This window comes from Serinus canaria, chromosome 3 (genome assembly GCF_022539315.1).
Source record: "Serinus canaria isolate serCan28SL12 chromosome 3, serCan2020, whole genome shotgun sequence".
In the NCBI taxonomy this organism is placed as follows: Eukaryota; Metazoa; Chordata; class Aves; order Passeriformes; family Fringillidae; genus Serinus; species Serinus canaria.
The window spans coordinates 112,270,049-112,297,903 of record NC_066316.1 but is presented as its reverse complement, the minus strand read 5'-3'; the positions used below and the strand labels follow the sequence as shown (position 1 = coordinate 112,297,903).

The 27,855-nt window shown below is 53.9% G+C and overlaps 1 protein-coding gene across 1 annotated transcript; it reads left to right on the top strand.

Moving 5' to 3' along the window:
• The first annotated feature begins 337 nt into the window (after positions 1-337).
• SELENOI (selenoprotein I) lies at positions 338-26,028 on the top strand. The gene is made up of 10 exons (XM_018925009.3): positions 338-517; positions 14,780-14,848; positions 15,129-15,237; positions 17,463-17,537; positions 18,833-19,095; positions 20,903-21,011; positions 22,450-22,498; positions 22,872-23,052; positions 23,816-23,998; positions 25,963-26,028. Exons 1-10 carry the CDS (start codon positions 470-472, stop codon positions 26,026-26,028), a joined length of 1,152 nt encoding a protein of 383 aa, XP_018780554.2. The 5' UTR covers positions 338-469.
• The last annotated feature ends 1,827 nt before the right edge of the window (positions 26,029-27,855 follow it).

The window sequence follows — 27,855 nt, the reverse complement described above, 5'->3', positions numbered from 1 at the left end:
TGGAAGTTGTCCCTGTCCATGGCAGGAGGTGGCACTGGATGGGCCTCAGGATTTCTTCCCACACAGAATCCATGAGGACTTAGGGAGATGAGAATGGCACAGGGATACCTTTGAGCCCTTTCTGGCCCCTAAAGGAGATCCAAAAGAGACTTCTTAGCAGGGCTGCAGTGCCAGGACACGAGAATCGCTCCACGCTGACCCAGGCCAGGCCTGGATGTGTTTTTTGGGATTTCTTTTCCCGCTTTTCTGGCTCCCCTCACGCGTGGAGCCCTCCCGGCCGCCAGGCGGCGCCATCGCGGCGGGGCGTGGCGTAGTGACGTCACTGCCACGCCGGGTGGGCCGATGCGGCGGCGGCGGCACCGGGAGCAGCGGGAACGGCCCCGGGAACAGCGGGAGCAGTGGGAACAGCGGCACCGGGAGCGCCGGTAGCACTGCGAACGGCCGCAGCGGCAACAGCAGGAGCGCCAGCATGGAGTACGTGAGCCCCGAGCAGCTCGCTGGCTTCAGCAAGTACAAGGTAGCGGCGCTGACGGGGGCCGGGCTCAGGGCCTGGCGCCGTGAGGGGGGCGCTGAGGGGCGGCCGGGGCTGGGAGGGGAGGCTGGGATGCCCCGAGGAGGGGAGGCTGCAGTGGGCATGGAGCCGTGGTGGGATCTCCGGAGGGTCTGTAGGGAGAGCCAGGGTGTGGGGAGGGGATATGGAGGGAATCCCGGGCTTTGGGGCGGAGGGAGGGGCTGTAGTGAAACCTGAGATTTAAAGGGAGAGCTGGGGAAGTGTCGGGCGGTCCGAGTGTTGGGAGGGTCTGCAGTGAGATCTGGGGTTTTGGGATGGGGGGGTTTTGCAGCGGTGTGCTGGGTTTTGGGGGACTGCAGCGAGTCCTGAAAGCTACCCTGAAGGGTTGGGAGGTGCAGTGAGCCGCAGGGTTTGGTGGCTTTGCAGTGGTACCCCGGGGCTTGGGGACAGGGGGTTGGTGCTGCAGTGAGACCTGGGATGGTGGCAGGGGACTGCAGGGGGACCTGGAGTTCGGGGTGAGGCTCCAGTGAGATGTTTCAGGGTACAGAGTGCTCTGCAGTGGAACCCCAGTTTGCGGGTGGTTGCAGGGAAACACAGGGTTTGGGGTGATGGCTGCAGTGAAACCCGAGGTTTGTGCGTTGGGAGGCTGTAGAGAGATCTGGGGTTGTGTGGCAGGCAAATTGCAGTGAATGAAAGCCGGGATTTGGGGGGCTGTGGGTGCAGCAAGGAGCAGTGTGGTGGAGGTGGGACCGTGTGTGACATGGGACCCCTCCTTGCTGGAATGATCAGGGTGTGACTGGGAGCTTCTCCTCTGCCTGGGCTGGGGTCCAGGGAGGCCTTCAGAGAGCACAGCTCCTCCTGGAGCCATCCATGGAGGCTGGGGTGGCCAGGGCTTGCTCACAGTCCTCTTGCACCTCGGTGAGGTGGAGAGAAATGGATTTGGGAGAGTGACTTGGGATGATGTGTCAGGGTGCACGAGATTCCCTGTGGAAGGCTGCCTGTGTGGGGATTCTTCAGGAAAATGTCTGCGTGTTTAGAAAGGCAGGGAACGACTGTGGGTTTGTGTGGGTGCTGGAGAAAGGTAATCAAAACACTAAGCCAGGCCTCCCAAAGGGACAGGTTTGGCTCGTGCAAAGACAATTCTTTTGCACCAAGAGGGAGACTGTTGGATGTTCAGCCTGTTTCCTGTCCTGGAAACAGGCTGAACATCCAACATCCTGGGATTGGTGGGGTTGCTGCTGTCCCTCTCAGCACCTGTGCAGGGACAAGGGGGTCTCCAGCTTGAACACCCTTCTGGATCGTGTGGCAGGGACCAAAAATGCTGCCAGGTTATTTCCTGAAGGCACCTCTGACAGAAATGCTGCTGCAGTTGAATCAGGGAGCAGAACCTTGAAAGGCACCCAGGGTGAGGCGGAAAGTTCCATGCAGCACAAAAGCATCAGCCACTCCCTGTCCCCAGATAGGGCACTGGTGGGGTGCTCCCTGGCCTTGCTTTGGGGACACAGGGCTGGAATGTGGGAGCAGGGCTCTGATGGAGCTGTGTCCCGGGGACAGGAGGAGCTTTGCCCCAGAGCCTGTGGCTTTACTGAGTCAGTAGAGACTTGGTCAGGAGTGGGTGGGTTCACTTAGTGCTCCAAGAGCACCTACTGAGCTCCACTCGTGTCTCTGCCCTGCTGCCTTCCTTGCTTGCTCCATGTCTTGTTTCCTTGGGGAGCTTTGTTCCTGGCTATTTTAGCCTTGGGAAAGTGGCTGATCCAGCACAAATCTCAGTACTGGGTCATGTATTCCAGCCTTGGTTTAGGCTTTGAGGCTTGGCATGCTCTGCCCTTTGCAGCTTCCAAAGCTGGGTTACCTTGTCAGGCTCACAAATGGGGCTGGAAGGGACCTTAAGACTCATCCAGTGCCACCCCCTCCCCCCCACCAAGGGCAGGGACACCTTCCACATTCCACAGGTTGCTCCAAGTCCAATCCAACCTGGTCTGGAACACTTCTAGGGATCCAGGGACAGCCACAGCTCCTCTGGGCACCCTATGCCAGTCCCTGGCTGTGCCTCAGCCACTGAGCTGTGCCTGGCAGAAGCTCTCTGGCCACACACCAGCAAATTGGGGAAGAACAAATGGATTTGGGGGGATGGGGAGGAGGCAACATGTCCCCAACAGGGAAGGAGTCTATCCTTGGAGAGGAGCTGGTGTCCCTGGAGCTGAGAGAGCAGGAGCAGAGGAGCTTCATGCAGGATGATCCCCAGCCTTCTCCAGCCCTGGCTGGGTCACTCCTGCCATGGAGTCAGGAGTGCAGATGGTTTCAGTTTGCAGTGTGGACGTTCCTGCTGGCTGGGGGTGAGGCAGGAGTGTGCTCCTGCTGTCCCAGGCTGGCAGGGGCAGAGAGGGAATGGTTCTCTGGCTGCTCCTGAAGGGACACTGAGGAGTTCCTGAGCCTGAGGAAGCCATGCAGCACAAGGTGCAGTGCTGGCAGAGAGAGGGTCGTGGTTTAATGGTGCTGGATGAGATTCCCTGGGTGTGCTGGTGCCAGCAGCTGGACACGAGCCCAGGTGTGCCAGAGGCCAATGGCCCCTGGTCTGTGCCAGCTCTGGGGTGGCAGCAGGGCCAGGGCAGTGCCTGTCCCTGTGCTGGCACTGCTGGGGCACCTCCAGTGCTGGGGGCAGCTCTGGGCCCCTCCTGACAGGAGACACCTGGAGGGGCTGGAGCGTGTCCAGGGAAGGGAATGGAGCTGGGAAGGGAATGGAGCCCCAGGAGAGACTGAGGGAGCTGGGAAGGGGCTCAGCCTGGAGAAGAGGAGGCTCAGGGGGGACCTTGTGGCTCTGCACAACTCCCTGATAGGAGGGGATAGCCAGGGGGGGTCGGGCTCTACTCCCAGGGAACAGGGACAGGACAAGGGGAAATGGCCTCAGGCTGGGCCAGGACAGATTCACGTTGGACATCAGGAGGAATTTCTTCCTGGAAAGGGTGGTCAGGCCTAGGCAGGATCTGCCCAGGGACATGGTGGAATCTCATACACGGAGATGTCCCAGGAATGCCTGGATGTGGTGCTCAGTGCTCCGGGCTGGGGACAAGGTGGGGATCAGTCACAGACTGGATCCGAAGGTCTTGTAGGTCTTTTCTAACCTCCGGGATCCGGGGACTCTGTGCCTGTAACACTCCTGCAGCAGAGAATTCTTTCCATGTAGGAAATATCCCTCTGGAGACAGGCTCAGCTAAACAGGGAACAGAGGGACCAAACCCACGCTCTGTAGGTGATGTGTCCCAGCCCTGCCTGGCAGCTGCTGAGGCTTTCCCTGAGGCCAGACAAATGCCAGCTGTGTCTGCTCCAGCACTTGTGACTTGTCAGCCTGGCCCAGGTAATGGCTGGTCCTGTCAGGCTGGAGGTCTCTATATCCAAACTCCAGTGCTTGTTTTGAGGCCATGGAGCAGGATTTGTGTGTCCACATGCCAAGGGAAACGCAGTCCAGGCACCCTGCTCTGGTTGGGTTTTGGATGTCCCCTGCCAAACTCCAAGGCTCTGTTACTGTCAGGTGTGGGGTGTCCCCTGCCAAGAAAGCTGCAGCCAGGCACTGCTATTTCTGAGTGGAAACTTGCAGCTGCATGCCAGAGCTCAAGTTCTTAACAGCTGTCTGCAGATGGCCTTGTGGCCAGCTTCTGGGCAACCTCCTTCTGTTAATGCATGGGAGAGGGGGAAATGGGGCTCTCGGGAGTGTTCACAGAGGTGTCAGTTCTGCTTTGCTTCCTCTGCTGGAGAGGGGCTTTGGACATGCATCTGGAGGGACAGGAGGGACAGGACACATGGCTCCCACTGCCAGAGGGCAGGGCTGGATGGGACCTTGGGAATTAGGAATTATTCCCTGGTAGGGTGGGGAGGCCCTGGCATGGGTTGGACAGAGCAGCTGGTGCTGCCCCTGGATCCCTGGCAGTGTCCAAGGCCATGCTGGACACTGGGGCTTGGGGCAGCCTAGGACAGTAGAAGGTGTCCCTGCCATGTCAGGGATGGCACTGGATGGGCTTTAAGGTCCCTTCCCATCCAAAGTATTCTGGGATTTGATGATTCTAAGTGAGAACACAGCTCTGCAGCTTCACGTGTCCTTGGCAGTTGCAGCCAGCTCTGATGGTTTGTCCCTGTCTTTCTGTATGCCAGTCACGTGCCCTGCCTCCCTGCCTTCTCTGTAGCCTTTTCTCTCCCAGCCTTGCCTGAGCTGCTTGTGATTCTGTGTTGTCCAGCTCTACCCCAAAGGATCCTGTCCTCTGCTGGTGTCTCTGGTGTGATGGAGCCACAGATGACAATTCCAGTGGCTGTGATCCCATGTGCCTCTTTGATCCTGGTCCTGTAGGATAAGGGAAGGTGCTAAGGTGACAAGTGTTGTGCAGGAGGCTCTGGCTGCATGTGAGTGTCTGCTACCCTGGTTTCCTCCCAGTGTAAGCTGGGTGGAAGCACAAGTACGAGGCTTTGCCATGATGCCACGTGGGCCTCAGGCATTCTTGGGATCTTTTCCTCAGGGATCTTGGTCTGGGGCAAGTGCCAGCAAAGGAGGAGGTGGGAATGCCACTCCTTACCTGAGGCATAGGAGGAATGGAGAGAGAAGGTGATGACACGTGTCATGTTTGAGTCCAAAGGTGGACCATGCTGGTGGCTCACTCCAGAAGCTTGTGGAACCAGCATGAGTTCAGCAAGAGGAAACTGAAATGAAGCTTGGGAAGGACCTTTTATAGCAAAGCTGCTGCTCCAAAAACCCTCAAACCCTTCCATTCTGTGTCCTAGTGTCTGAGCAGGAGCTGATGGTAGCCTTAAGGGACCTAAAGATGTCCTTTGAAATGCTGTTTATTAGAGCTGACACTCTAAGGAGGGAAAAATATGGATACTACATCCATTTGGATGGTGGGAATCCTGGGTAGGGGAGCAGCAGATGAACCTCTGATCCATGGTATTGGCAGGCCCCATCTGTTGAAAATCCTTCCCACATTTGATGATTCAAGTTGTTAAAGAGTTTTCTTACAGGGAAACAACTCTTTTCCTCATTTCCAGTGTTAGATGGAAAGGATGTTCAGAGGAGAGCTTGGGGACCTGGGGCACTGAATGCACCCAAGGGTCAGGCTTCAGTGATTTCCATTTATTGTGGAAAGCATTTTCCTTCTGGATGCTCTCTTCCCTTTCCTGCACCCTTCTTCCAGGTGGGAACCCAACTGCTGGTCCCATCTGTGCCTTGAAGAAGAGGGTGCTCTGCCCCTCAACCAAAAATCCCATTCTCCAGACTTGGAGAGCCACAGGGAGCCGGGCTGTGCAGATGCTGGGCTGTGGAAAGCAGATGGCTGGAAGCTGTTCCTGGCAGGATTCTCTAGGCTGCTCTGCAAACAGGAGCCCTGAAGAGATCTCTGCAGGGTGTTCAGAAACCCCGATGGCAGCTCAGACCGATGGAACAACAACACTGGGAGCAAGGGAAGCAGGAAGGGAAGCGTTTTGCTGCTGTGGCCCTGAAGCTCAAGGCCGCAGTGATTAAAGGCCACCCCTCAGGCTGCCAGCTCAGCTTCTCCACAGCAGGAAGGGTGAGAAGGAGGGGAAGCCTTTGAGCCCAGCTCTGGAATCACTTAACTCCTTTCCCAAGGGCTCTTTTAATTGCTCTGAGACAGCCGGGTGTGTGCCGGCCTTTAAACACATGCAGCTTCCCAAGATGCTGCCTGGCACCTGCTGAGCACCTCCTAGACTCTGTAATTTCCAAGTTAGAGGTGGTTTTCTTCTTTCTTCTCCTTTTCTGTTGGTACAATTTAGGGGTTTGAACCACTGCCCAGCTTAGCGTGTCCCTTGCAGCTCTCGTGGTCTGAAAAGTGCCGTGGTTGGAGGAGACAGCAGCAGTGCTTATGGATTAACTGGTAGCGACTCAGCTCACAAGACTTGGCTGAGCTTTTCTCCTGTGCTAAGCAATGAGATGAGGAGAAGGGATTTATGCTGCTTTCTAGGGACACTTCTGACGTGCTGGAAGGTTTTGATGAGTGATGAGCTGGTGCCACTCCCGGGACTTGCTCTGGCTGTGTTTACATCTCTTCATCCAGAGCAGCCCTGAAATTGCTGCTGAGGTGCTGCTGGTTTCTGAGCAGTGGCCTTTGCTCTACAGGGTGCCAAAGGTACTGAACCATGGTTTGGTGGGGGATTCCCAAACTGGCCTGTTTTAGCCACACACTGGTTGTGATGAAGCTCTTTGTGGTCAGGACCTACTGCACCTTCAGTACCCAGTGGGTCCTGCAGGGTTTTCAGGAGGAACTTCAAAGCTTTGTGGGTTTTTGTATGAGACAATGACTCACCCAGGCACAGGCAGCTTATGGTTGTATTGGCTGCTACACCTCCCCTGGACACTTCCAGGTGTGGAACAGCCACAGCTGCTCTGGGCATCTTGTGCCAGGACCTCACCACCCTCCCAGGGAATATTCCTTCCCAATATCCCATCCATCCCTGCCCTCTGGCAGTGGGAGCCATTCCCTGTGTCCTGTCTCTCCAGGCCTTGTCCCCAGTCCCTCTGCAGCTCTCCTGGAGCCCCTTCAGGCCCTGCAAGGGGCTCTGAGCTCTCCCTCTTCTCCAGGTGAGCACCCCCAGCTTTCCCAGCCTGGTTCCAGCCCTGGAGCAGCTCGGGGGCCTCCTCTGGGCTGTCTCCAGCAGCTCCAGCTCCTTGTGCTGTTGGAATCCCCAGGGCTGGGGCAGCTCTGCAGGTGGGCTCTCACCTGGGCACAGGGGCAAGATCCCCTCTCCCCTGCTGCCCACACTGGGGGATCAGCACAGGACTGGGGGCTTCCGGGTGTCAGCACACACAGCCAGGTGCTGTCCATCTTCTTGGATTCATTGTCCTGTCCCACAGCAGGAGCCCTCTGGGCTCTTCCCTTGGGGTGCAGGTGAAGGACACAGCTCCTGCTGTGCCCATCTGCCTGCTGCACACATCCTGCATCCTCGGGCCCACCTGAAGCAGGAGGTTGCTATTCCCAGCTGGTGGCTGGGGACATCTGCTAAAAGCAGGTGCCTTTCTCATGGATGTGAGCCCAGTGGAGCAGCAGGAAGCTGCATTGCCAATCCCAGCTGTCAGTGTGGGCACAGAGGGGCCATGATGAGCAGCCTCGGGCCTGTGGAGAGGACGGAGCAGTAGAAGTGGTGACAAGTGCTAAGCCTGCTGGTGCCTTTGGCTGTGTGGTTTTTCCAGCACTCTCTCCTTGGCATGCAGAGCAGAGCTGGGTCCCAGTTTATGCCTTGAGTGTTGCAAGGTGTGCAGAGCTATCACTTAAACAGAGCGTGGGCTGCTTGTCAGCCCATCTTGGGGCTCTTTAATTGCACTGAAAGTTTGCTGCAATGTTTACTGCTGTCTGTTGAGTCTTGGCTACAGGGAATTCCATCAGAAAAGTTACTCATTCATTGCTAATGAACAGCAAGTCTTTGGCTGTCCAGAGGGTTTGGAAGAGAACTGAGAGGGCATTGTGGAAATTCAAGTGTCGCTTCCCGTGGCTGGCTCCAAAAGTGGCCACGTTACAGGGGCTTGTGTCAGTGACCGGACTCGCTCTGCTCCACATCTTGCACAAAGCTGGATTTCAAGTGTGGGTTTTTTTCCTGTTAATTGTGAATTTCTTCTTTGTTGCGGGGCAGGATGAGAGAGAGGCAGAAATGTGCTTTGCAAAAAAAGGTTAAAACCTTTGCAAAACGTTGAAACTTGGGGGTAGCACTGCCCCTGCTTCCCTGCAGTGCCTTGCTTTACCTGGAATCATCTCCTGATGTGTTTGGGCTTGTAGCTTCCTTGAATACAAAAGTTTAACTTGATTTCTTTTTCTAGGGATTGTAAGAAATTCTCTTTTCTTCCACTGACTTGTGCATTGTCACAGAATCCCAGACTGGTTTGGATGGGAAGTGACTTAAAGATCATTTAATTCCATTGCCTTGCCAGGGGCAGGGACACTTTCCACTGTCCCAGGTGCTCCAAGCCCCATCCAGCCTGGCCTTGGGCACTTCCAGGGATCCAGGGGCAGCCACAGCTTCTCTGGGCACCTTGTGCCAGGGCCTGCCCACCCTCAAAGGGAATAATTCCTTCCTAAGGCCTAATCTAAACCCACCCTCCTTCTGCTTAAGGCCATTCTCCCTGTCCTATTCTCGTGGTTGGTGGGTTGGGATCAAATCCTGTTCCCCAGAGAGGCTGAAGTCTTGCCAGTGTTTGATCACCCTGGAGGCTCATGGCCTCTGTGAGGGGCATCCCAACCTGGAGGTGCCACAGCAGCTCACTGACCCTGCAGGAAGCAGGTTTTGGGATATGCCCTGAGGGAGGGCACAGGGCCATGGAAGTTTGGGGGTGGTGAGAGACTGCTGCCTTCTCTGCTATCACTGCCTTGCCCTCCTGGTCCCTCCTGTTCTCTTTGGGCACACAGAGCTGCTCTGATCCCCCTCTCAAGTATGTCCCCCCTGTTTTTTTGAAGCCCAAACCAGCTCTGGCAACATAGGAAATTCTTCTGGCTGTCCCAGTGTTATTGTATCAAGTTTCCTTTTCCTGCATTTTGACTCTGCCTTTTTTTTTTCCCCTCCCCCAAATCACTGCTCTGATCCCTCCATTGCCACTCCAGAGGTTCATTGCTGACTGATCCTCTCCTACCTGCATCCCTGAAGGTTCATCATTCCCAGCCCTGAGCTCACCATCTGTGCAGCCCTGTGCAGCTGATCACCTCCCACTGCAGCAGAAGCAGTGGTGACCCATATTCATGGATATTTGATGTTCCCAAACTGAGAGAGCTCCTGCATGCAGCTGGAATTGGCAGGCTGCTTGCCAAAGCCTGCCATCAACATCAAGTGTTGATGTATCCATGGGGAAATGACTTCCCCTACACCAACACAACAATGGGATGGGGTCAGGACCTGGTCAGCTCCATCCCACCCCGGGCTGATTCCAGTACCAGGACAGAGCCACAGCCTGCTGGAGCTGCTGTGCTGGAGGGAGAGACTACACTGAATTCTACCCTGGGAGGGTGGGCAGGCCCTGGCACAGGGTGCCTAGAGCAGCTGTGGCTGTCCCTGGATCCCTGGCAGTGCCCAAGGCCAGGGCTTGGAGCACCCTGGGCTAGTGGAAGGTGTCCCTGCCATGGCAGGGGGTGGCACTGGATGGCCTTTAAGGTCCATTCAATCCAAAGCAATCTGGGATTTCATGAATCTCCCAGCTGATGTCTGAGAAGCAAGGCTGTGAATATCAGAGTGTGTTGGCAGGGCAGGAATGTGGTTTTCCCAATGAATTAGCAGATGCTGTGGGGGCTGGGGAGGCTTCTGCTGAGTGTGGCAGTTCCTTATTGAGGAATGGGGCTCTCGCCTTGCTGGGACCCTGCAGGTGTTCACTCCTGGGCTCCTGCCAACAAGAGGGTAATTCTCTGCTGTAATTCTTGTAGGCAGCTTTGGGAAGAGAAGGTTGGATCCTGGGGCAGCTCTGGACCCTCCTGACAGGAGAGACCTGGAGGGGCTGGAAGGGAATGGAGCTGGGAGGGGAATGGAGCCCCAGGAGAGGCTGAGAGAGCTGGAAAGGGGCTCAGCCTGGAGAAAAGGAAGCTTGAGGGGACCTTGTGGCTCTGCACAACTCCCTGACAGGAGGGATGAGCCAGGGACAGGACAAGGGGAAATGTCCTCAAGCTGTGCCAGGGCAGGCTCAGGTTGGATATTGGGAACAATTCCTTCCTGGAAAAGACTATTCATCCCTGGCACAGCTGCCCAGGATAGTGCTGAAGTCTCCATCCCTGGAAGGATTTAAAAGCCCTGTGGAGGTGGCACCAGGGGACATGGGGCAGTGGTGGCCTTGGCAGTACCAGAGGATGGTTCAACTCAATGTTTGGAGAGAACTTCTGCAGCCTCAGTGATTCTGTGACTTTGTGCTGTGTTTTGAGCATCTTTCATTGCTGGATGTCTGAACCCTGCACAGTGCAACCCAGGCAGGAGAAGGGACATGCTGAAGCTGGGACACACAGCCAGGACATCCACATCCTTCCTGCAGCTTCCAGACCCATGGGCTCATGTGGTGGGTGCAGCTCTGCACTGCCAACACTCTCCCTTCTGGTGCCAGCTGAGAAGTGACCTTGGAAAAGGCAAACAGGGCTCGAGTTAATCAGTACCATTAAAGGGTGAGGTGACTCCTCACACGCTGGCCAAGGGTGGGCATAGGGCAAACGTGCCTTGTTTTGCCTGGCACAGCTCTGCTCGTTTCCATTTGCTGGGATTGGCTGAGTTTTCTGCCTCCTGCCTTATCTTGAGCCTGAGGGGAGAAGGTTCTTAGCCTTGTGCCCTCTTGGTGTTTAAGGAGATTTGTAGGGAGCAGCCTTGTGGACTTGCTGGAGCTGCTCTGCCGAGTGCTCTGATCCTGCCTGGAGCAAGATGGGATGTGCAAATCCATCTTTGTTTGCTGTCCTCAGCACAGGTGCCACCAGTGCTGTGCTGCCCCAGCCCACCTGGGTGTCACGCCCCAACACTGCTGACCCAGACAGTGGTGATGGTGTGAATCCCACCAGGAACATGGTGGGATTTTTGGCATGTCCTCTGGCAGGACCAGGAGCTGGACCTGGTGACCCATGTGGGTCCCTCCCAGCTCAGGATTCTCCAGGGTTGTGTGGCAGTGCTTGTTCTGCTGCTGGCTCCGGGTAACCAGATTACTTCAAAGCAGAATTGTTTTTTCCGGGACAGGAAGACCATTAGTAGAATCTGGGCTATAAATCTGTATTTTTTTCCTCTTTGGACACGTAATTGGATCTCCCAGAGGTGTCCTGGTTGCAGGATTAATGTTGGATTAAAGCCATACAAGCCATTTGTGTCTGTAAATCCCATAACGATGCCAGCCAGTTTGTCTGCGATGGCACCACAGCCACCAGGCCTGTCCCCAACTCTTGGGGTGCCTGTGGCTCCCTGGAGCCATCCTGGCATGGACAGGAGGCTCCTGTGTGCTGCCAGTGATTGTTGCTGCTGGTTTTGCTCTTTCCCTGTGGAGTTCTGACCCCAATCCCAAGGGAGCTGTCTGGGCTGGTTGGCTCCTCCCTGCAGCAATGAGGAGAAGCTGTGTCTGTGAGCACGGAGCTATTTTAGAGCAGGGCCATTTACAAATGCCTGGCTGCTTTGGGAAGGAGACTGGGATGTATGAAATTCCTTAGGGCACTTCTCCTTTTCCTTTAATCTTTCTCTGAAAAGGGGGCAAAGGGGCAAAAATCCAGAGTCCAGACTGGTGGGAATCATTGGTCATGATAGAAGAACGATTTATAGAGGGATGTGACGCACTAGACCAGTGTGTGGAGGTCCAAAATGCAGAAGGTGACACTGATTTCCAGTGAGGTTGAGGTGAGGGAATGATGGAGCCAGTACCAGGCTCAAACACTGCTGGGTTTGGGGCTTCACTGATGAAGAGGAGGAAGGGACAACTTTAGTAATGTTTGTAAGGAAGACCCCGACAAAGAAAAGCAGCTGGAGGAGGCTGGGCATGGCCAAGATGCTCTTGGGATCTGTCCCTGAAGGTGCCTGGCAGCTCGTTGGTATTCTGGCAGCGGCTGTCCTGGGCAGGCAGCCGTGTCCTGGCTGTCCAGAGCACTGTCCCCAAGGGTGGCAGCCAGCCTGGCACCAGAGCCAGCCCTGGTTCTGTCCCTGTGCCCCAGGGTGTCCCCAGAGTGGGCACAGCATGGCTGGCATTGCTCAGCACACAGACAAATGTCCTGGTTGGAGCCTGGCAGGAGCTGGGGGGGCATAGGAAGGATCTAAAGCTATGTTAGAGCATCCAGAGGGGCACAGACCCAATGGGGAAGGGTCTGGAGGGCCCACACAGGGAGTGCCAGAGGACACTTGGCTTGTTCAGCTGGAGAAGAGTCTGAGAGGAGAGCTCATGGGTGCCAACAGTTTCCTCCTGAGGGGCAGCTCTGATGTCTGTGACAGGGACAGGATCCAAGGGAACCACTGGAGCTGTGCCAGGGAGGTTTAGGTTGGATATTGTGAAAGGTTCTTCCCCCAGAGAGGGCTGGGCACTGCCCAGGCTCCCCAGGGAATGGGCATGGCCCTGAGGCTGCCAGAGCTCCACAAATATTTGCACAGCACTACCAGGGATGCACAGGGTGGGATTGTTGGGGGTCTGGGCAGGGACAGGGGTTGGACTCCATCATCCCTGTGGGTCCCTTTCACCCCAGGTTATTCCATGGTTCCATGGTTGCATCAGCAAACCTCTGCAGAGCAGCTGCCCTTTCTCCAAGAAACTGCTCTTGCCAGCTCTTTGAGTTCTGCAGGCAAGGTGGGAACATGTGTGGCCATAAGGAAAAGCTGTTTATTGAATATTATCCCCAGTCCTTGCAGGGAGAGAGGAAAACTTCCCAAGCCATGGGTCTGGTGAAACTTCCCTGAGGTACCTTCCAAGCATGGGCACGGAGAATCTGGAGCTCTTCTCCTGCCTCACTCCAAGCCTTGCATCTGTTTTCTTGTTCCAGGCTGTTTTGTGGATAATGAGATTAAATCAGTCTCTCCTCCTCCCCTAACTGGTGCTTCAAAATCCTATTATCTTGTAAAGCATTTGGAATTCTGCCCCCCAAAATTGCATTAAGCTGAGATGGAAATTCCTTGTGGCTTAGAGTTGCCTCCATAAGGCTTTGGGATTTGTTGCTTCTTGCTCTGCTGCTCCTGTGGGGACACAACCTCTGGGGCTGAATCCCAGGGAGATGGACTGCACAGGGAAGGGCTGGGAGGGGGTACAGAAATCCTTGCCAAGGATGGGATTCACGCAGGAGGGAGCAAATATGCAAGATGGGACCCTGGTGAGGCCCATCTTGGTCCCTTATCCCTTCTTGGTCTGGTGTGTTTCTTGGGGGGTGTTGCTTTGCCCTTTCCCATCACTTCTCTGCTTCCAGGGAAAAGTGGGGAATGCAGACAAGGAGAGGAACAGGTTGGAGCAATCCATGGGCGCAGTGACAGGGCCTGGTTCAAAGCCATGGGCTGGGGGAAGGAATACCTGGAGCTGCTCTTTGCTGAGGGGTTTCCTTTTACCAACCAAACCAAATGTGGTACCTGTTGGAATGGAGCTGCTCGAAGGGCTGGAGCCCCTCTGCTCTGGAGCCAGGCTGGGAGAGCTGTGAGTGCTCACCTGGAGAGGAGAAGGATCCAGGGAGAGCTCAGAGCCCCTTGCAGAGCCTGAAGGGGCTCCAGGAGAGCTGCAGAGGGACTGGGGACAAGGCCTGGAGAGACAGGACACAGGGAATGGCTTCAAAGTGGAAAAGTGGATTTGGGTGGGATATTGGGAAGGAATTCTTGGCTGTGAGGGGGTGAGGTCCTGGCACAGAATGCCCAGAGCAGCTGTGGCTGCCCCTGTATCCCTGGCAGTGCCCAAGGCCAGGCTGGACACTGGGGCTGGGAGCAGCTTGGGACAATAGAAGGTGCCCATGGCAGGGGCTGGCACTGGAGTTTCTGGAAGGTCCCTTCCCACACAAACCACTCTGGGATTCTGTGGTTGGGGTTGGAATTGGGCAGATGGCTCTGCTGGAGCTGGGGGTGCTGTCCCAAGCAGGTGGGTGCTGTCCCAAGCAGGTTCTGCCCAGCCCAGCACTGAGCATGTGAGCCCAGGAGTTTGGTAGCCTGTGGAATTATTGTTGGGATTCTTATCAAGAGGACTTTAACCAGGGTAATTTGTGTTTAGAAGGGGCTGTGAGAGCAGATAATGGCTCATGCTGCTCTTGAGAGCCAAATGATGTCAAATTTTAACTTTTTATCTGGAAGCTGTTTTATGCCTTGTCTAAATCTTTGATTTTTATTTCTATTTTTATTTCCCCCACCACAAACACACCCTGAGCACCTCAAATGTTGTGAAAGTGATGGGGTGAGGGGTAAGAGCTCTCCCTCCCTATTCTCAAAGCTGCCTCTGGTGAAATCTCAGCTCCTCAGTGGAGAAGGGCCCTCTGAGACCCATCCTGCTCAAGGGGTTCCCAGTCCCACTGCTAGAAGTGAGGATGGAGACTGGGACCAGCAAGGGAACAGAGGGGTCACAGCAGAGTAGGTGACAGATGGCACTGGTGGGGGGTAGGACCCAGAGCATTTCTCCTCATCCAGGTGGGGCAGAGCAGTTGGAAGCAGTTAATAGAATCAGCATTTTGCTCTTTGCTTGTGTCCACTCAGCTGGAGCTGGCGTTTCCAAAGGGTGGGGGGTACATCAGGAGTTCCCTGGGGGTTCCACACAGGATGTGGCTCAGAAGGTTCCAGATGTCTGGCTGTTTCTGCAGGTTGCTGGAGCCCTAACTGTTGGTTTTTGTTTCCCTTTCCCAGTACAGCGCCGTGGACAGCAACCCCCTGTCCCTGTATGTCATGCATCCCTTCTGGAACACCATCGTGAAGGTGAGTCCCTGTCCCACCCTGAGCAGGACAGCACAGCCCAGGTCAGCTCTGTAACACCATCAGCTGCTTCGTTTGTGGTGCCACTAATGAGGGAGAGGCTGCCTGCAGCCTGCCTCCAATCCCTGAATGCCTGCATCCCAGCCCCACGCTTCCTGCTGCCCCAGGATGCTGCAGCTGCTCCTGGCAGTGTTGCCTAACACCCAGACAGTGCAACCATGGCTGGAGCAGTGCCTGCTCCTCAGTCCATGTTTTAATCTGTTCTTTTGCTGCTTTCCCATAGATCTTCCCTACCTGGCTGGCCCCAAATTTGATAACGTTTTCTGGCTTCCTGCTGCTTGTCTTCAACTTCTTCCTCATGGCATACTTCGACCCTGACTTTTATGCTTCTGGTAAGGCTGCATGTTCCTGGTCAGGTGGGAAATCTGTCACCTTCTCTGCTGGGGATTGGTGAGGCCTCTGGGTCTGGGCCTTCCCAAAGTGACTGGGACAGAGGAGGGGATTGAACTCGCTGGGTTTTGTGACAAGGACTTGTCAGGGTGTGACACTTTCCCTCTGCCAGGGAAAGGTGCTCCTGGCTGCCAGCGGGTGGGACAGGGAGGAGGAGACAGCTGGAATCTTGGGTTGGAATTGGCTCTGCCTGCAGTGCAAACAACCCAGTGCCCTTGTTTTAAAATCTAACAGGAAAATGTTAGGAAGTGCTGCTTCCCTGAAATCAAGAGGTAAAGCCTTGTTTTTCACATCCCAGCTCTTTCCCCTCTTGGCAAAACCACCACCGCATCAGACTAACAAGGCCAAATCCTCTTTCTGAGCTTCACCATTCACAGCTTTAAACTTTCTAACAGTCCCCATGTTCATCTGTCTGTGAATCCAACAGTTCAGTTGTGTTCCTCTGCACATAGGGGAGTCCCAGGGAAAGGATTAATGCAGTGTGATAAATCTCAGGAGCTTCTCCTCTGTGGTCTTATCTCCCTTAGACCCTGCCAGGTCTGGTTTAGGTTGCTCAGGAGAGTTTGTGTAGTTTTAAACTGGACTCATCGTGGCAGAAACCTGCTTTCTTGGGATTGCCTTTATTGGTACATAAGTCAAAGCTGTTGAAGGTTCAGGTGGCACCTGTGGCACCTGTGGCTGTTGGCCAGGGTTTGGGCTGCTGAGGTCCATGGTCCACGAGAACAAAAGCTGTCGGTAGCTCAAGGTGAAAACCCCTAGGATGTCAGAGTCATGGAATCCCAGAATGGTTTGGGTTGAAGGGACCTTAAAGCCCATCCAGTCCCACCTCCTGCTGGGGCAGGGACACCTTCCACTATCCCAGGTTGCCCCAAGCCCCAGTGTCCCATCCATCCCTGCCCTCTGGCAGTGGGAAGCCATTCCCCCTTGTCCTATCCCTCCAGGCCCTTGTCCCACCCTCTCCAGCTCTCCTGGAAGCTCTTTAGGCCCTGGAAGGACTCTAAGAGTTCCTAGGAGCCGTCTGTTCTCCAGGCTGGACATTCTCAACTCTCCCAGCCTCTCAAAAATTGGCTTTGGAAGGATGGAGAGGCTCATGGCTTGGGACCCTTTTACATAAATGTTTTGCATGTCCTGCTTGGAGAGAGAACTTTTCCTGGTGCTGCTCCAGAATTTTGTGCCTTCCCTCCTCCTTGGATGGCTTTGCAGATGTGATGCCCTCCCTCCCTTTGCTTCTGGAAGGGCACCATCCTGAGGAAACAGGAGGTGGCATTTCACGGGTTCGCTGTTCCCCCAGGACACCTCCCTGTGCCCTCCTGCTGCCAAGGATCCATGCCTCTTCCTGCCCTTCTCCAGTGCCCCTTTGGGCTCCCTGATTGCAGCCTACCATGATAGCCATTAGGAAGTAAATATTAACAGGGGAGAGAGGTAGAAGGTGCTGGACAAGAAGAATGAATTGTTACTCTGCTTCTACCACACCCAACACAGTGTGGGTATTAATCAGCATGCTGAAAATCTCAAAATAGATTTTATTTTGGATAGTAGCTTGAATCTGGATCATGTTCACATTCGTTCCATTTTTCTCATGATACAAAATAAAACATGGTCCATCAGAGGAGAAATTGAAGGTGTGATCCCAGGAAATTCACAAAGCCTTGATGCACAAGTGTGGGTGTGGCGTGAGGTGCAGCCAGCTCTGCTGGCTCGCTGCCTGAGCTGTGCTGGAGGAGGTGGAGGTGCTATTAGGGAAGAGCTCGGTTTCCATTGGCAGGATGGGACTGGAGATTGGGCGGGGAATCCTGGCATGTTCCTGCGGGGGCAGGGAGTTGCCACATCAAAGAGGCTCTACTTGATGCTCTGTGAGCCAGTGACTGAGGAGTGTCCTCTGCACACACTTCCACACAGCCTGCAGTGGCACTACAGAACTGGCCCCAGTTCTCAGACCCCGTGATTTTGGATAGCTGGGAGTAAAGGACAAATTCATCCTGAAAGGCAAAGTCCTCACTGACCTCATTTCATGAGCTGTTATGGGGCAGCTCTGCCATCACATCCTGCAGAGCTCACATCCCAGATTCACTGTTTGAGTCCTCGTGGCTGTGCTTTTTGGGCCAAAATAAACCCTCAGGAAGCACATCCTGAACTGTCCTGACTCTGGTCTGTCTGATCCCTGCAGCTCCTGATCACCAGCACGTTCCAAACGGCGTGTGGATCGTGGTGGGGCTCCTCAACTTCATGGCCTACACGTTAGGTAAGAGTTCTCAGGGTCACCCACTCATGCTGTGGTTGTGTTGTCCCCTCTCTCCCCATGGGAAATTTTAGATTCTGTGCTCTTGCCAGGAGCAGTTTCTGGGAGCTGCTTTGCAATGTGGAGACAAGGAAATTGTCCCTGAGCATCTGATGGGAAAGGAGGATACTTGGACTGACTTTGAGATGAACTGTGAAACTGTCTTGGGTCTGCTTTAAATAATCAGAGAATCCCAGAATGGTTTGGGTTGGAAAGGACCTGCAAAACCCTCTGGTTCTACCCCCTGCTGTGGGCAGGAACACTTTCCACTATCCCAAATGTGGGAAGTGAATTTGTAAAGAATTATTTAAAGTCTGATAAAGGTTCACACAGTATGTATTTGTTTGTAAACAAACAGAACGCACCTATGTAAACATGCCTAATCCAACACCAGGTTGCTCCAACCCTCATCCAGGCTGGCCTTGGACACTTCCAGGGATCCAGGGTCAGCCACAGCTTCTCTGGCCAGCACCCTCACAGCCAAGAATTCCTTCCCAATATCCCACCCAATTTCCCCTTTTCCAGTTTGAAGCCATTCCCTGTGTCCTGTCCCTCCATCCCTTGCCCTAAGTCCCTCTCCAGCTCTCTTGGACCTCCCGTAGGCACAGGAAGAGGCTGCTTTGAGGAATATAAAGGAAATGCAAAGAAATAAATATAATCTCATTGGATTGTTCAATTTTCCAGCCTCCCATGGAGCAGCGATGGGAAGTCCACTCACTGATTGAGGGTGGAGATGAGGAAAGATGCTGTTCCCTGGCCCATTGCTTTGTGTGGAGTGTCCAGGAGAGCTCCATGTATAGGAATGTGCCCCCTGTTGATGGAGTGACTAAATTATTCTTTATCTGCTTAAAAAGGCAGAAAGCCCAGAAGTTTCTCTCCCAATTTGGTACAAAAGACACCTCATGGACCTTTTGGGCTTCCCTTTAAACCTGGTGCTGTCTGATTAGACAGAGACCAAGAGGTCCCACCTACATAATTCACTAGAAAAGGAAGAGAATAAAGGAAATAATCGCTTTTGTGGGGTATTTTAGCAGAAGCAAGAACCTCTTGCCCCTGGCTCATTTTTTCTCTGTAAGAGCTTTGTTATTTTGCCTTTTATTAAACCTTTTTCTGTTTCCAACACTACCTCAGAAGCCATCCTGCTAATTTTATGCCGTTCTGGGTAGCTGAGCTATCTCAGGTGTGATGGGTTCTCTGAGGGCTCCTAAGACCTGGCTCAAAGACTAACACATCATCCATTTTTCTCTCCCCCTTCCCAGATGGTGTTGATGGGAAGCAGGCACGCCGGACCAACTCCAGCACCCCCCTGGGAGAGCTCTTTGACCACGGCCTGGACAGCTGGGCCTGTGTGTACTTTGTGGTCACCGTGTACTCCACCTTCGGCCGGGGCTCCACCGGCGTCAGCGTCTTCGTGCTCTACCTCCTGCTGTGGGTGGTCTTGTTTTCCTTCATCCTCTCCCACTGGGAGAAGTATAACACAGGGATTCTCTTCCTGCCCTGGGGATATGACGTCAGCCAGGTGGTGAGTTCATGCCCTGAGAAGCTGCTGGGTGCAGTGCTGCCCAGCGAGGGGTGTTCTGCTGTGGATCCAGAGCATTGTCAATCATGGAGTCAGTCCATGGACAGGGACTCTCCTTGACAAACAAGGCTTGAGGGATGGACATGGCCTTGGTTCTCCTCTCCCTGGTTCCTGCATGTTTTGCCCACTGGAATTGTTGCTTTATGTAGTTCTCTATGTGGTACCAGTGTGGGTAAAGTCTGGAAATTTGGGATGCCTTTTGGCACTACCAAGATCTGGGTCAAAAATTCAGCAGGGGTAATTGGCTTGTTAATTGCTGTTCCTGAAGCAAAGATTCCTGGGGAGGTGTCCCTCCAGACCATGGTCCCTGGGCAGTGGGTGTTGAGACTGATGGTGATGGACCACTTGGGGTGTTGGTGTGTCCATCCCTCCTTAAGGAATTCTCTGCAGGAAGCTCTTCCTGAAGAGAACTGGGACCTGGGCATGAGGCAGCTCACCTGGATTGCTGGCAGTGCCTTCCTCCAGCCCAGGCTGCTCCAAGCTTTGTCCAGCCTGGCCCTGGACATTTCCAGGGATGGGGGAGCCACAGCTTCTCTGGGCAATCACCCTCATTGTAAAGAAGCTTCTTCCTTTTAACTCATTATCTTATGTCCATTTATTTATCTTCTGGTTTGTCACATGCTGGGTGGGAAATGCAGCGAGTTGGAAGGAGAGTTAATTAATGCAGCTGCATTAATTGGAATAATCATTTCTCCTACTACAAGGAGACCAGAGCTGGTCCCTGACTGTACTCTGATCCTTTCTCCCAAAATGTTGCTTAACCCAGGTCTTTGAGCTGCCTGCTGGAGAAAGGCAGGGGTGGAGGGCAGAGCAGCGTGTTCCACCCAGCTTCAGGGGACTATTAAAGCTGAAATAGCCCTGGTGAGCTTCTCCCTGTAATCCAGCAGCAGATGGATAAGGAAGAGTCCCTGAATGACCCCTCCAGGGTCACTGCAACTTGTGTAAAACCTGTGCTTTGGTCACCTCAAGAGTTCAAGGCTGTGCCAGGGCATCTCTCCTGCAGCTCCTGGTCATGTCCTCCTCATGGAATCAGTGAGGTTGGAAAAACCCTCTGAGACCATCGAGTCCAGCCATGTCCTCAGCACTGCCAAGGCCACCACTGGCCCATGCCCCAAGTGCCACTTCCACGTAGTTTTTAGATGTGACTCCACCCTGGGCAGCCCCTGCCAAGGCCTGACCACCCTTTCCATGCAGAAATTCCTCCTGGTGTCCAACCTGAGCCTGCCCTGGCCCAGCCTGAGGCCATTTCCCCTTGTCCTGTCCCTGTTCCCTGGGAGCAGAGCCCGACCCCCCCTGGCTGTCCCCTCCTGTCAGGGAGTTGTGCAGAGCCACAAGGTCCCTCCTGAGCCTCCTTTTCTCCAGGCTGAGCCCCTTCCTAGCTCCCCCAGCCTCTCCTGGGGCTCCATTCCCTTCCCAGCTCCATTCCCTTCCAGCCCCTCCAGGTCTCTCCTGTCAGGAGGGGCCCAGAGCTGTCCCAGCAGTGCCAGCACAGGGCATGGGCACTTCCCAATCCAGTCCCTTCTCAGCAGCTCGCCCTTCCTACACCTGGTAACATGGGATATTGGTGGATTTGTTATATTTTTCTCCTTCCTGCTGGTGGGTAGGACTGAACATGTCATAGCTTAGAGCTGCCTTTCCCTGGAGCTGCCTGGCACACGTGTGGTGCTGCCAGCCCAGGTGCTGCCAGCCAAGTGCTGCCAGACTTGCCCATCTCATTTCTCACCCCTGCTTGTCCTGTGCTTTCTTTCAGACCATTTCAATTGTCTACATAGTGACAGCCTTTGTGGGAGTTGAGGCCTGGTATGCACCTTTCCTGTTTAATTTCTTATATAGAGACCTATTCACTGCAATGATTATTGGTAAGAAACTCCATGTTGAAGCCTGTCTTTTAAACTTCACCTTTTTCCCAAACCCCCTGCTAATGACCTGCTAACACTGCTCTGTTTGCTGCCCCGGGCTGTTGTTGAAGTGACTAATTGAGGGTGTTCTCACAGCCTGAAAACCTTTCTCAGGATTTCAAAACAGGGTTGTCTCCTGCAGAGTTATTTTGGAGAACTTAACACTGCTCTGCCTGGGCTGATTTCACTCCAGACAAGCTTAGTTTGGCCTCAGTGAGAGCCTGGGGGTAAAACCAATGTGGTAAACCCAGAGTTTCCAGGGGATAAAGCCCAGTGTGCAAGGGGTGGTGGGACCTGGCTCTCAGTGGAGCCTCCCCAGCCTTGGGCTGGCTTGGAGGGGTCAGGACACTTTTGTTTTGCTGCTCTGGGGCTTCTTCTCACCCCAGAGCCCAAACACTGCGTGGGAGGGAGGTTGCAGCCATGGAGGTGGGTGGGAGCTCTGCTGTTTGGGGATCCTGCCCTCCATCCACCCACCTGAACATTACATCATTATAATAATAATAATAAAATTGAAATAAAGGCCCAGCCTCACTCTCCTGTGGTCAGTCAAAATAAGCCACTGCAAAGGGTAGAGCTGAGCTGATGTTCAATGCCATTTGCCTAATTCACAAGTTCTCCTCAGTTTATTTACTGTGTCCCTTCAGGTGTTCTTTGTAATTGCTTAATTTTGAGTTAATTGGTGTGTTAAATGTACTTGCACTTTTATCAGGTAGATGTTCCCAGCTCTCCTGTGACAGCTGTGTGACTTAACAAGAATAATGAATGTGCTTTTCCTATATGAGAAATGGAGCCCAGTTCCCACACGGGGGAGAGGAGCTGGGTTGTTAAAGCAGGAATATTTCCAGCTCTGTTCACACACCTTCTGCTGGATAAACAGGGAAGGAGTTATGCTGGAATATCACGGATAGTGATGATGGTTCTGATTTAGGTCAGGATTTTTCAGTTATTTGGGTGCTTTGATCATTTATCCAGTTAAATGACAATTTTTGGCAATGTGGCCACTGGAAGTGTCTGCACACAGACAGAGAAACAGCAAATTGCCTTTCTTGTGAAGACTTTTGTGCCCAGCCATGTCATTTGAGGAGTGTGCACTCGTGTCTCATTGGAGTTGTATTATAATTAAGCTTTGTCACTGTTTAAAGCACAAACCTGAGCTCCTTAATGCAGCCCTTTCAAATGGAAATGTCTTCAACTTACAGCAGACTTTAACTTTTAATTACAGCTCTTGGGCCAGACTTGAGAGCAGCTACTTCCAAATGTGCTGAGCTATTCCTGGGGCACCAGGAGCTATTTTTGGTGCAGGGAATTTAAAGCAGAGCCCAGCCAGAGCCTCCTGTTTGGGGGTGCATGGGGTGTCCCCTCTGCCCTGGGGCACTAACGTGGCACTTTTCTCTTCCAGCCTGTGCCCTCACTGTGACCCTGCCCATGAGCCTGTACAACTTCTACAAGTGAGTTTTGTAGAATCCCAGCAGGGTTTGGGTGGGAAGGGGGTGGAAAATTCATCCATGGGCAGGGACGGCTCCCACTGTCCCAGGGTTCTTCAAGCTCCATCCAACCTGGCCTTGGGCACTGCCAGGGATCCAGGGCAGCCCCAGCTGCTCTGGGCACCTGTGCCAGGGTCTCACCACCCTTACAACCAAGAATTCCTAATTCCCAATATCCCATCCATCCCTGCCCTCTGGCAGTGGGAAATCATCCCCCCTTATCCTGTCTCTCCAGTCCCCCTGCACTCTCCTGGGTCCCCTTCAGGTACTTACTGCAGGCAGCACCAGGGATTTCTCAGTCATTCCATGTATTTTCATTTCTTTGCTTGTGTTTCAGGGCCTATAAGAATAACACCTTGAAGCACCACTCTGTGTATGAAATCCTGCTGCCCCTGGTGTCCCCGGTGTTGCTGTTCCTGCTCTGCACCACCTGGATCTTCCTGTCCCCCACTGACATCCTGGAGGTTCAGCCCAGGCTCTTCTATTTCATGGTTGGAACAGCCTTTGCCAACATCTCTGTAAGAGCTTCTGCTTTATGCTTGAGGGACTGGAGAATTGGTTAAATTGAGTTTTCACATGTGCTGTGAGCAGCAAAGTGCTCATGGAAAGGAGTTCCTGCCTCCTTTTGGGGATAAACTTAAAATAGGATGACTAAATTTTTGGTCAAAATTTAATTTAGCTGCCTAGTGGTAGAATCATGGGATTGTTAAGGTTGGAAAAACCCTCTGAGACCACTGAGTCCAACTGTCCCCCAGCACTGCCAAGGTCACCCCTGCTCCATGTCCCCAGGTGCCACATCCAGAGGGTTTTAAATCCCTCCAGGGATGGGACTCCACCATTGCCCTGGGCCTTTTCCAATGTTTAACAACTCTTTCCATTGGGAAATTCCTTCTGATGTCCACCCTGAGCCTGCCCTGGCCCAGCCTGAGGCCATTTCCCCTTGTCCTGTCCCTGTCCCATGGGAGCAGAGCCCGACCCCCCTTGCTGTCCCCTCCCTGTCAGGGAGTTGTGCAGAGCCACAAGGTCCCTCCTGAGCCTCCTTTTCTCCAGGTTGAGCTCCCTCAGCCCCTGCTGGGGCTCCATTCCCCTCCTTGGACACACTCCAGCCCCTCCAGGTCTCTCCTGTCAGGAGGGGCCCAGAGCTGCCCCCAGCACTGGAAGTGTCCCAGCAGTGCCAGCACAGGGGACAGTGTGCCAAATCACATGAGTGACCATCCCCTCTGCTTTGGGGACAAACATCTGAGCCCACAGCAGTCTCAGGCTCTGTCCCTGTCCCCGCAGTGCCAGCTGATCGTGTGCCAGATGAGCAGCACACGGTGCCAGCCCCTCAACTGGATGCTGCTGCCCATCGCGGCCGTGCTGCTCCTGGTGGTGTCTGGGCTGGCTCCAGGCAGTGAAACGCTCCTGCTGTACCTGCTGACAGCCTTCCTCACCCTAGCACACATCCACTACGGAGTGGTCGTGGTAGGTGACACCTCCTGGGCTGGGCTGTGGCTGGGAGTGCTGCTGCTTGGGGCAGGGAGTGCTCCGTGTGAAACTGGGAATATGGCTGGGAATGGTTCTGTGAGCTTGTGGGATTTGGGCTGGATTCCTTGTGAGAGTCTTTGGGGAGGTTGTACGGGGTTGAAAGGAACTGCAGAGGATGTGGCTGGGGCTGTTCTTCCCCTGGGGTGTGTCAGATGAGTTGGAAACCAAGCACAAAATGCTGAAATAGTTTGGGTTGGGAGGAAGCAAGAAAGCCCACTCAGTGCCACCCCTGCCATGGCAGGGACACATTCCACCGTCCCAGGGTGCTCCTAGCCCCAGTGTCCAGCCTGGCCTTAGGCACTGCCAGGGTTAAATTGAGTTTTCTGTGAACCTGTGGGATTTGGGGTGGATTCCTTGTGAGATGCTTGGGGAGGTTGCATTGGGTTGAAGGGAACTGCACAGGATGTGGCAGGGGCTGTCCTTCCCCTGGGGTGTGTCAGATGAGTTGGAAACCAAGCCCAAAATCCTGGAATAGTTTGGGTTGGAAGGACCTCAAAGCCCACTCAGTGCCACCCCTGCTATGGCAGGGACACCTTCCACTGTCCCAGTGTGCTCCAAGCCCCAGTGTCCAGCCTGCCCTTGGGCACTGCCAGGGATCCAGGGGCAGCCACAGCTGCTCTGGGAATTCCATCCTAGCCCCTCCTCACACTCCCAGGAAACAATTCCCAATTCCCAATATCCCATCCAGCCCTGCCCTCTGGCACTGGGAGCCATTCCTTGTGTCCTGTCTCTCCATGCCTTGTCCCCATCCCTCTCCAGCTCTCCTGGAGCCCATTTTGGCCCTGCAAGGGGCTCTGAATCTCCCACTGAGCTCTCCAAGGTGCTGGGAGAGCCAGGCTGGAGTGGGGATTTTGCTGCTGGGGGAAGTGGAACACAGCAGCTTCAGGGCCTCCCTTCCTCCTGTCCATCTGTGCACAGATCCAGGGATTGGTTTCCTTCTCATGCTCTGAGTTTTGATTAACAGAGAGAATGAACTTGGAGAAGGCCAGAGTCCCACTGGGAAGCTGCTGAGGAAGGAGGACAAGGGACCATGTGTCCCAGCTGAAGTGGGGACACCCTCCTTGGGAAGCCCCTTCCCCTGGGAGCCCCAGTTCCACCCCAGAGCCTATGGAGTCATGTCCCAGCTGTAATTACAGCCAAGGAGTAATAGCCAGGTTGCCTTGTCGTTCCAATTAGTGTAATGAGGCTTCTGGGCAAGAAGGATTTGAATTACTAAGAAGCTTAAATAAATTTGGTCTTGGAATCACAGCTGGAGATGGGGCTGAGCTGGTGGTGTAATCCTCCTGCCCATCCCCTCCTGGGAGATTCCCAGTGCTCTGCTCCTCTCTGCTCCCTCTTTCCCTCCCTCTGCCTTTCCAAGGGCCCATCTGTGCCAGCTCCTCTTCACTTTGAGCTGAAGAGCCTTTAAAGGCTTTGGGATTGGGGCATAATCCCAAACTGCTCTGAATTTGGGAAGAATGATTAGGATTAAAGCCTCTGCCCTGACTGTGTCAAGCTCAGCCTCCTTTTGCAGGAAATAAATTTTCCAGCTCGCACTTTGAATGGATTCAGGAATATTTTATAGAGATATCTGAGGTGATCAAATGAATTTAAACAGAATAATGAAGGAGGAGGGTAAAATCCTGCAGGCCTGGGCTCAGCATTCCCAACTCTTGCCCCTGTGGAGGGGGGAAAAAAAGGATGAGCCTGCTCCCAGATGTTGGTTGGGAAGGGAGAAGGGCTGTTCCCTGTGGGACCAGTGCCTGGGGACAGGGATGGGGCTGAGCAGGGCTTGTGGGCAGGGGTGAGGTGGGCACAGGGAGCAGCTCTGGGGCTCTGCCTGCTCTGCTGCTCATGCCTGGGAGCTGGGATAACCCCCCAGGATCCAGGATAACCCAGTCCCGTGTCTGTCTCATCCCCAGGTGAGCCAGCTGAGCAGGCACTTCAACATCCGGCCCTTCTCCCTACGGAAGCCCACTCCGGACTGACTGGGAGCTGAGGAGGAGAAAATCGGCCTGCGGGCTGCAGAAGGACTGTAAATACCTGCTGCAAATACCTGTAAATACTTCAGCCATCACCACAGATCAAACTATCCTCTGGACAGGGCCAAGGACACGCGGGACCCGCTGCAGCCGGGGCGGGGCCGGGCCAGGGCGGCTCCTGCTGCTCTTCCATCCCTGCAAGCTTCGGGTTTTGGGTGGAGCTGGAGGAGGAGGAGCCTTTCAGGTCGCTGTTACTGTACCTTAGACCAGCTGAATGTTCCCAGAGAAGCCTCTGACTCCGGCCCTTGCTCAGGGAAAGCTGCTTGGGGATGCAAAGGCTTTACCTGAGCAAAGCACCTTGGCCTGACACCAAAAGCAATGCAGCTGATTCCTCCAAGGGCAGGGGGACATCCTGGTGGTGGGGGTAGTTCCTGGCTGTCCCCTGTGCTGCTGTCTGGACAGCCCCTGTGCTGGGCTGGTACTTTGGGAGCAGATGGTGACAGTTCTCCCACATTCTGTCCTGCCTTCCTGCTTTTGGGCAAACACTTGCTAGCACCTTTGTTGTCTTTTATTTTTTTATAAGGGGGTGAAAAAAAGACACTCAAAGCTTGTGGTTCAATCCTAAATGGGGGGCTTGGAAAATCAGGGCTCAGTTTCCCATAGGAGTGGGAATGTGGCTTCTGCACATTGTGTGGTACCTGGGATCACATCTCAACATGTTCCTGTGTGTCCATGTGTGTTCCCAGTCTGGGAATGGGGTCTGGGCTATGGAAGTTGGCTGAGACTACAGATCCAAGCTCTCCCCATTCCTGCCATCATGGATTTGCTTTTGTGGGTTGGCTTTGTAGGTCCTTTCCTGCTGCCTGAACCCCTTTTCCACAGCAAGGAACAGCCTGGCCCTTCCCAATTGCAATTCCACCACTGGGAGAAGCAATTGTGTTGGTCATGTGTGCACCTTCATGATGCTCCTAGGGGTGAAAACCTTTCAGATCTCCCTCTCTTTGTCCCCAGCACCCGCGTGTCTCATCCAGGCATCTCTTTGTTTACTGTCCACTTGTCAGAGATGTGTTTGCGTTGATTTTATTTTTTAATTTGTTTTTATAATTGACTTCGAGTGGGGTGGTGAAGACTGAATGCTGATTTTCTTTCCTGATGGCTTGATTCAATGAAGACCTGTGCTTGAATGAAGAGTGTAGCTTAAACCCAGGCTCTGGAAAGGCTGCATCCGGAAGAGAACAAGCACAGCCAATCGTGCAGGTGGAACTACCATGGGAACAAATTCCTTCAGACACTGATTGTTGTGCAACGTGGGGCATCTGACAGCTTGGTCAGAGCAATTTCCTTCTGCAGGGGAAGCCTCTTCCTGCTCTGGGAAGCCTTCAACGTGTAACTGCTATTTAATGCTTTTTCTTTTGGAAATGGAATCACTGTCATGCCAAGACTGGAAGCCCTGAGGCTGATCTCGTGAGTTCATGGGTTGCTTGGGCAGCCCCTGGTCAGCCCTTGGTCAGTCTTGGTCACCCCTGGTCAGCCCCTGGTCACAGTACAGCCTGTGAGGAGCAAGCTGGGCCCTTCCCAGGGCTGCCATCCCTTGTGGGAGGCTCTGGATCTCACGTGTCCCTAAAGCTGCAGCGGGGCTGGGAGAGGGGGCCGATGGTTTTTGGAGTTTATTTAATAAAGTAGCTTCCTCCAATCCATTTTACTGATGTTGTACAGCAAGAAAAAAAAAAAACAACCCTCCATGGACAAATGACTTGGGCTGCACCTGAGTTTTTGACTCCTGCTATTTAAAGAAATAGAATTATGGATATAAATTTAAGTCCTGCTCGCACA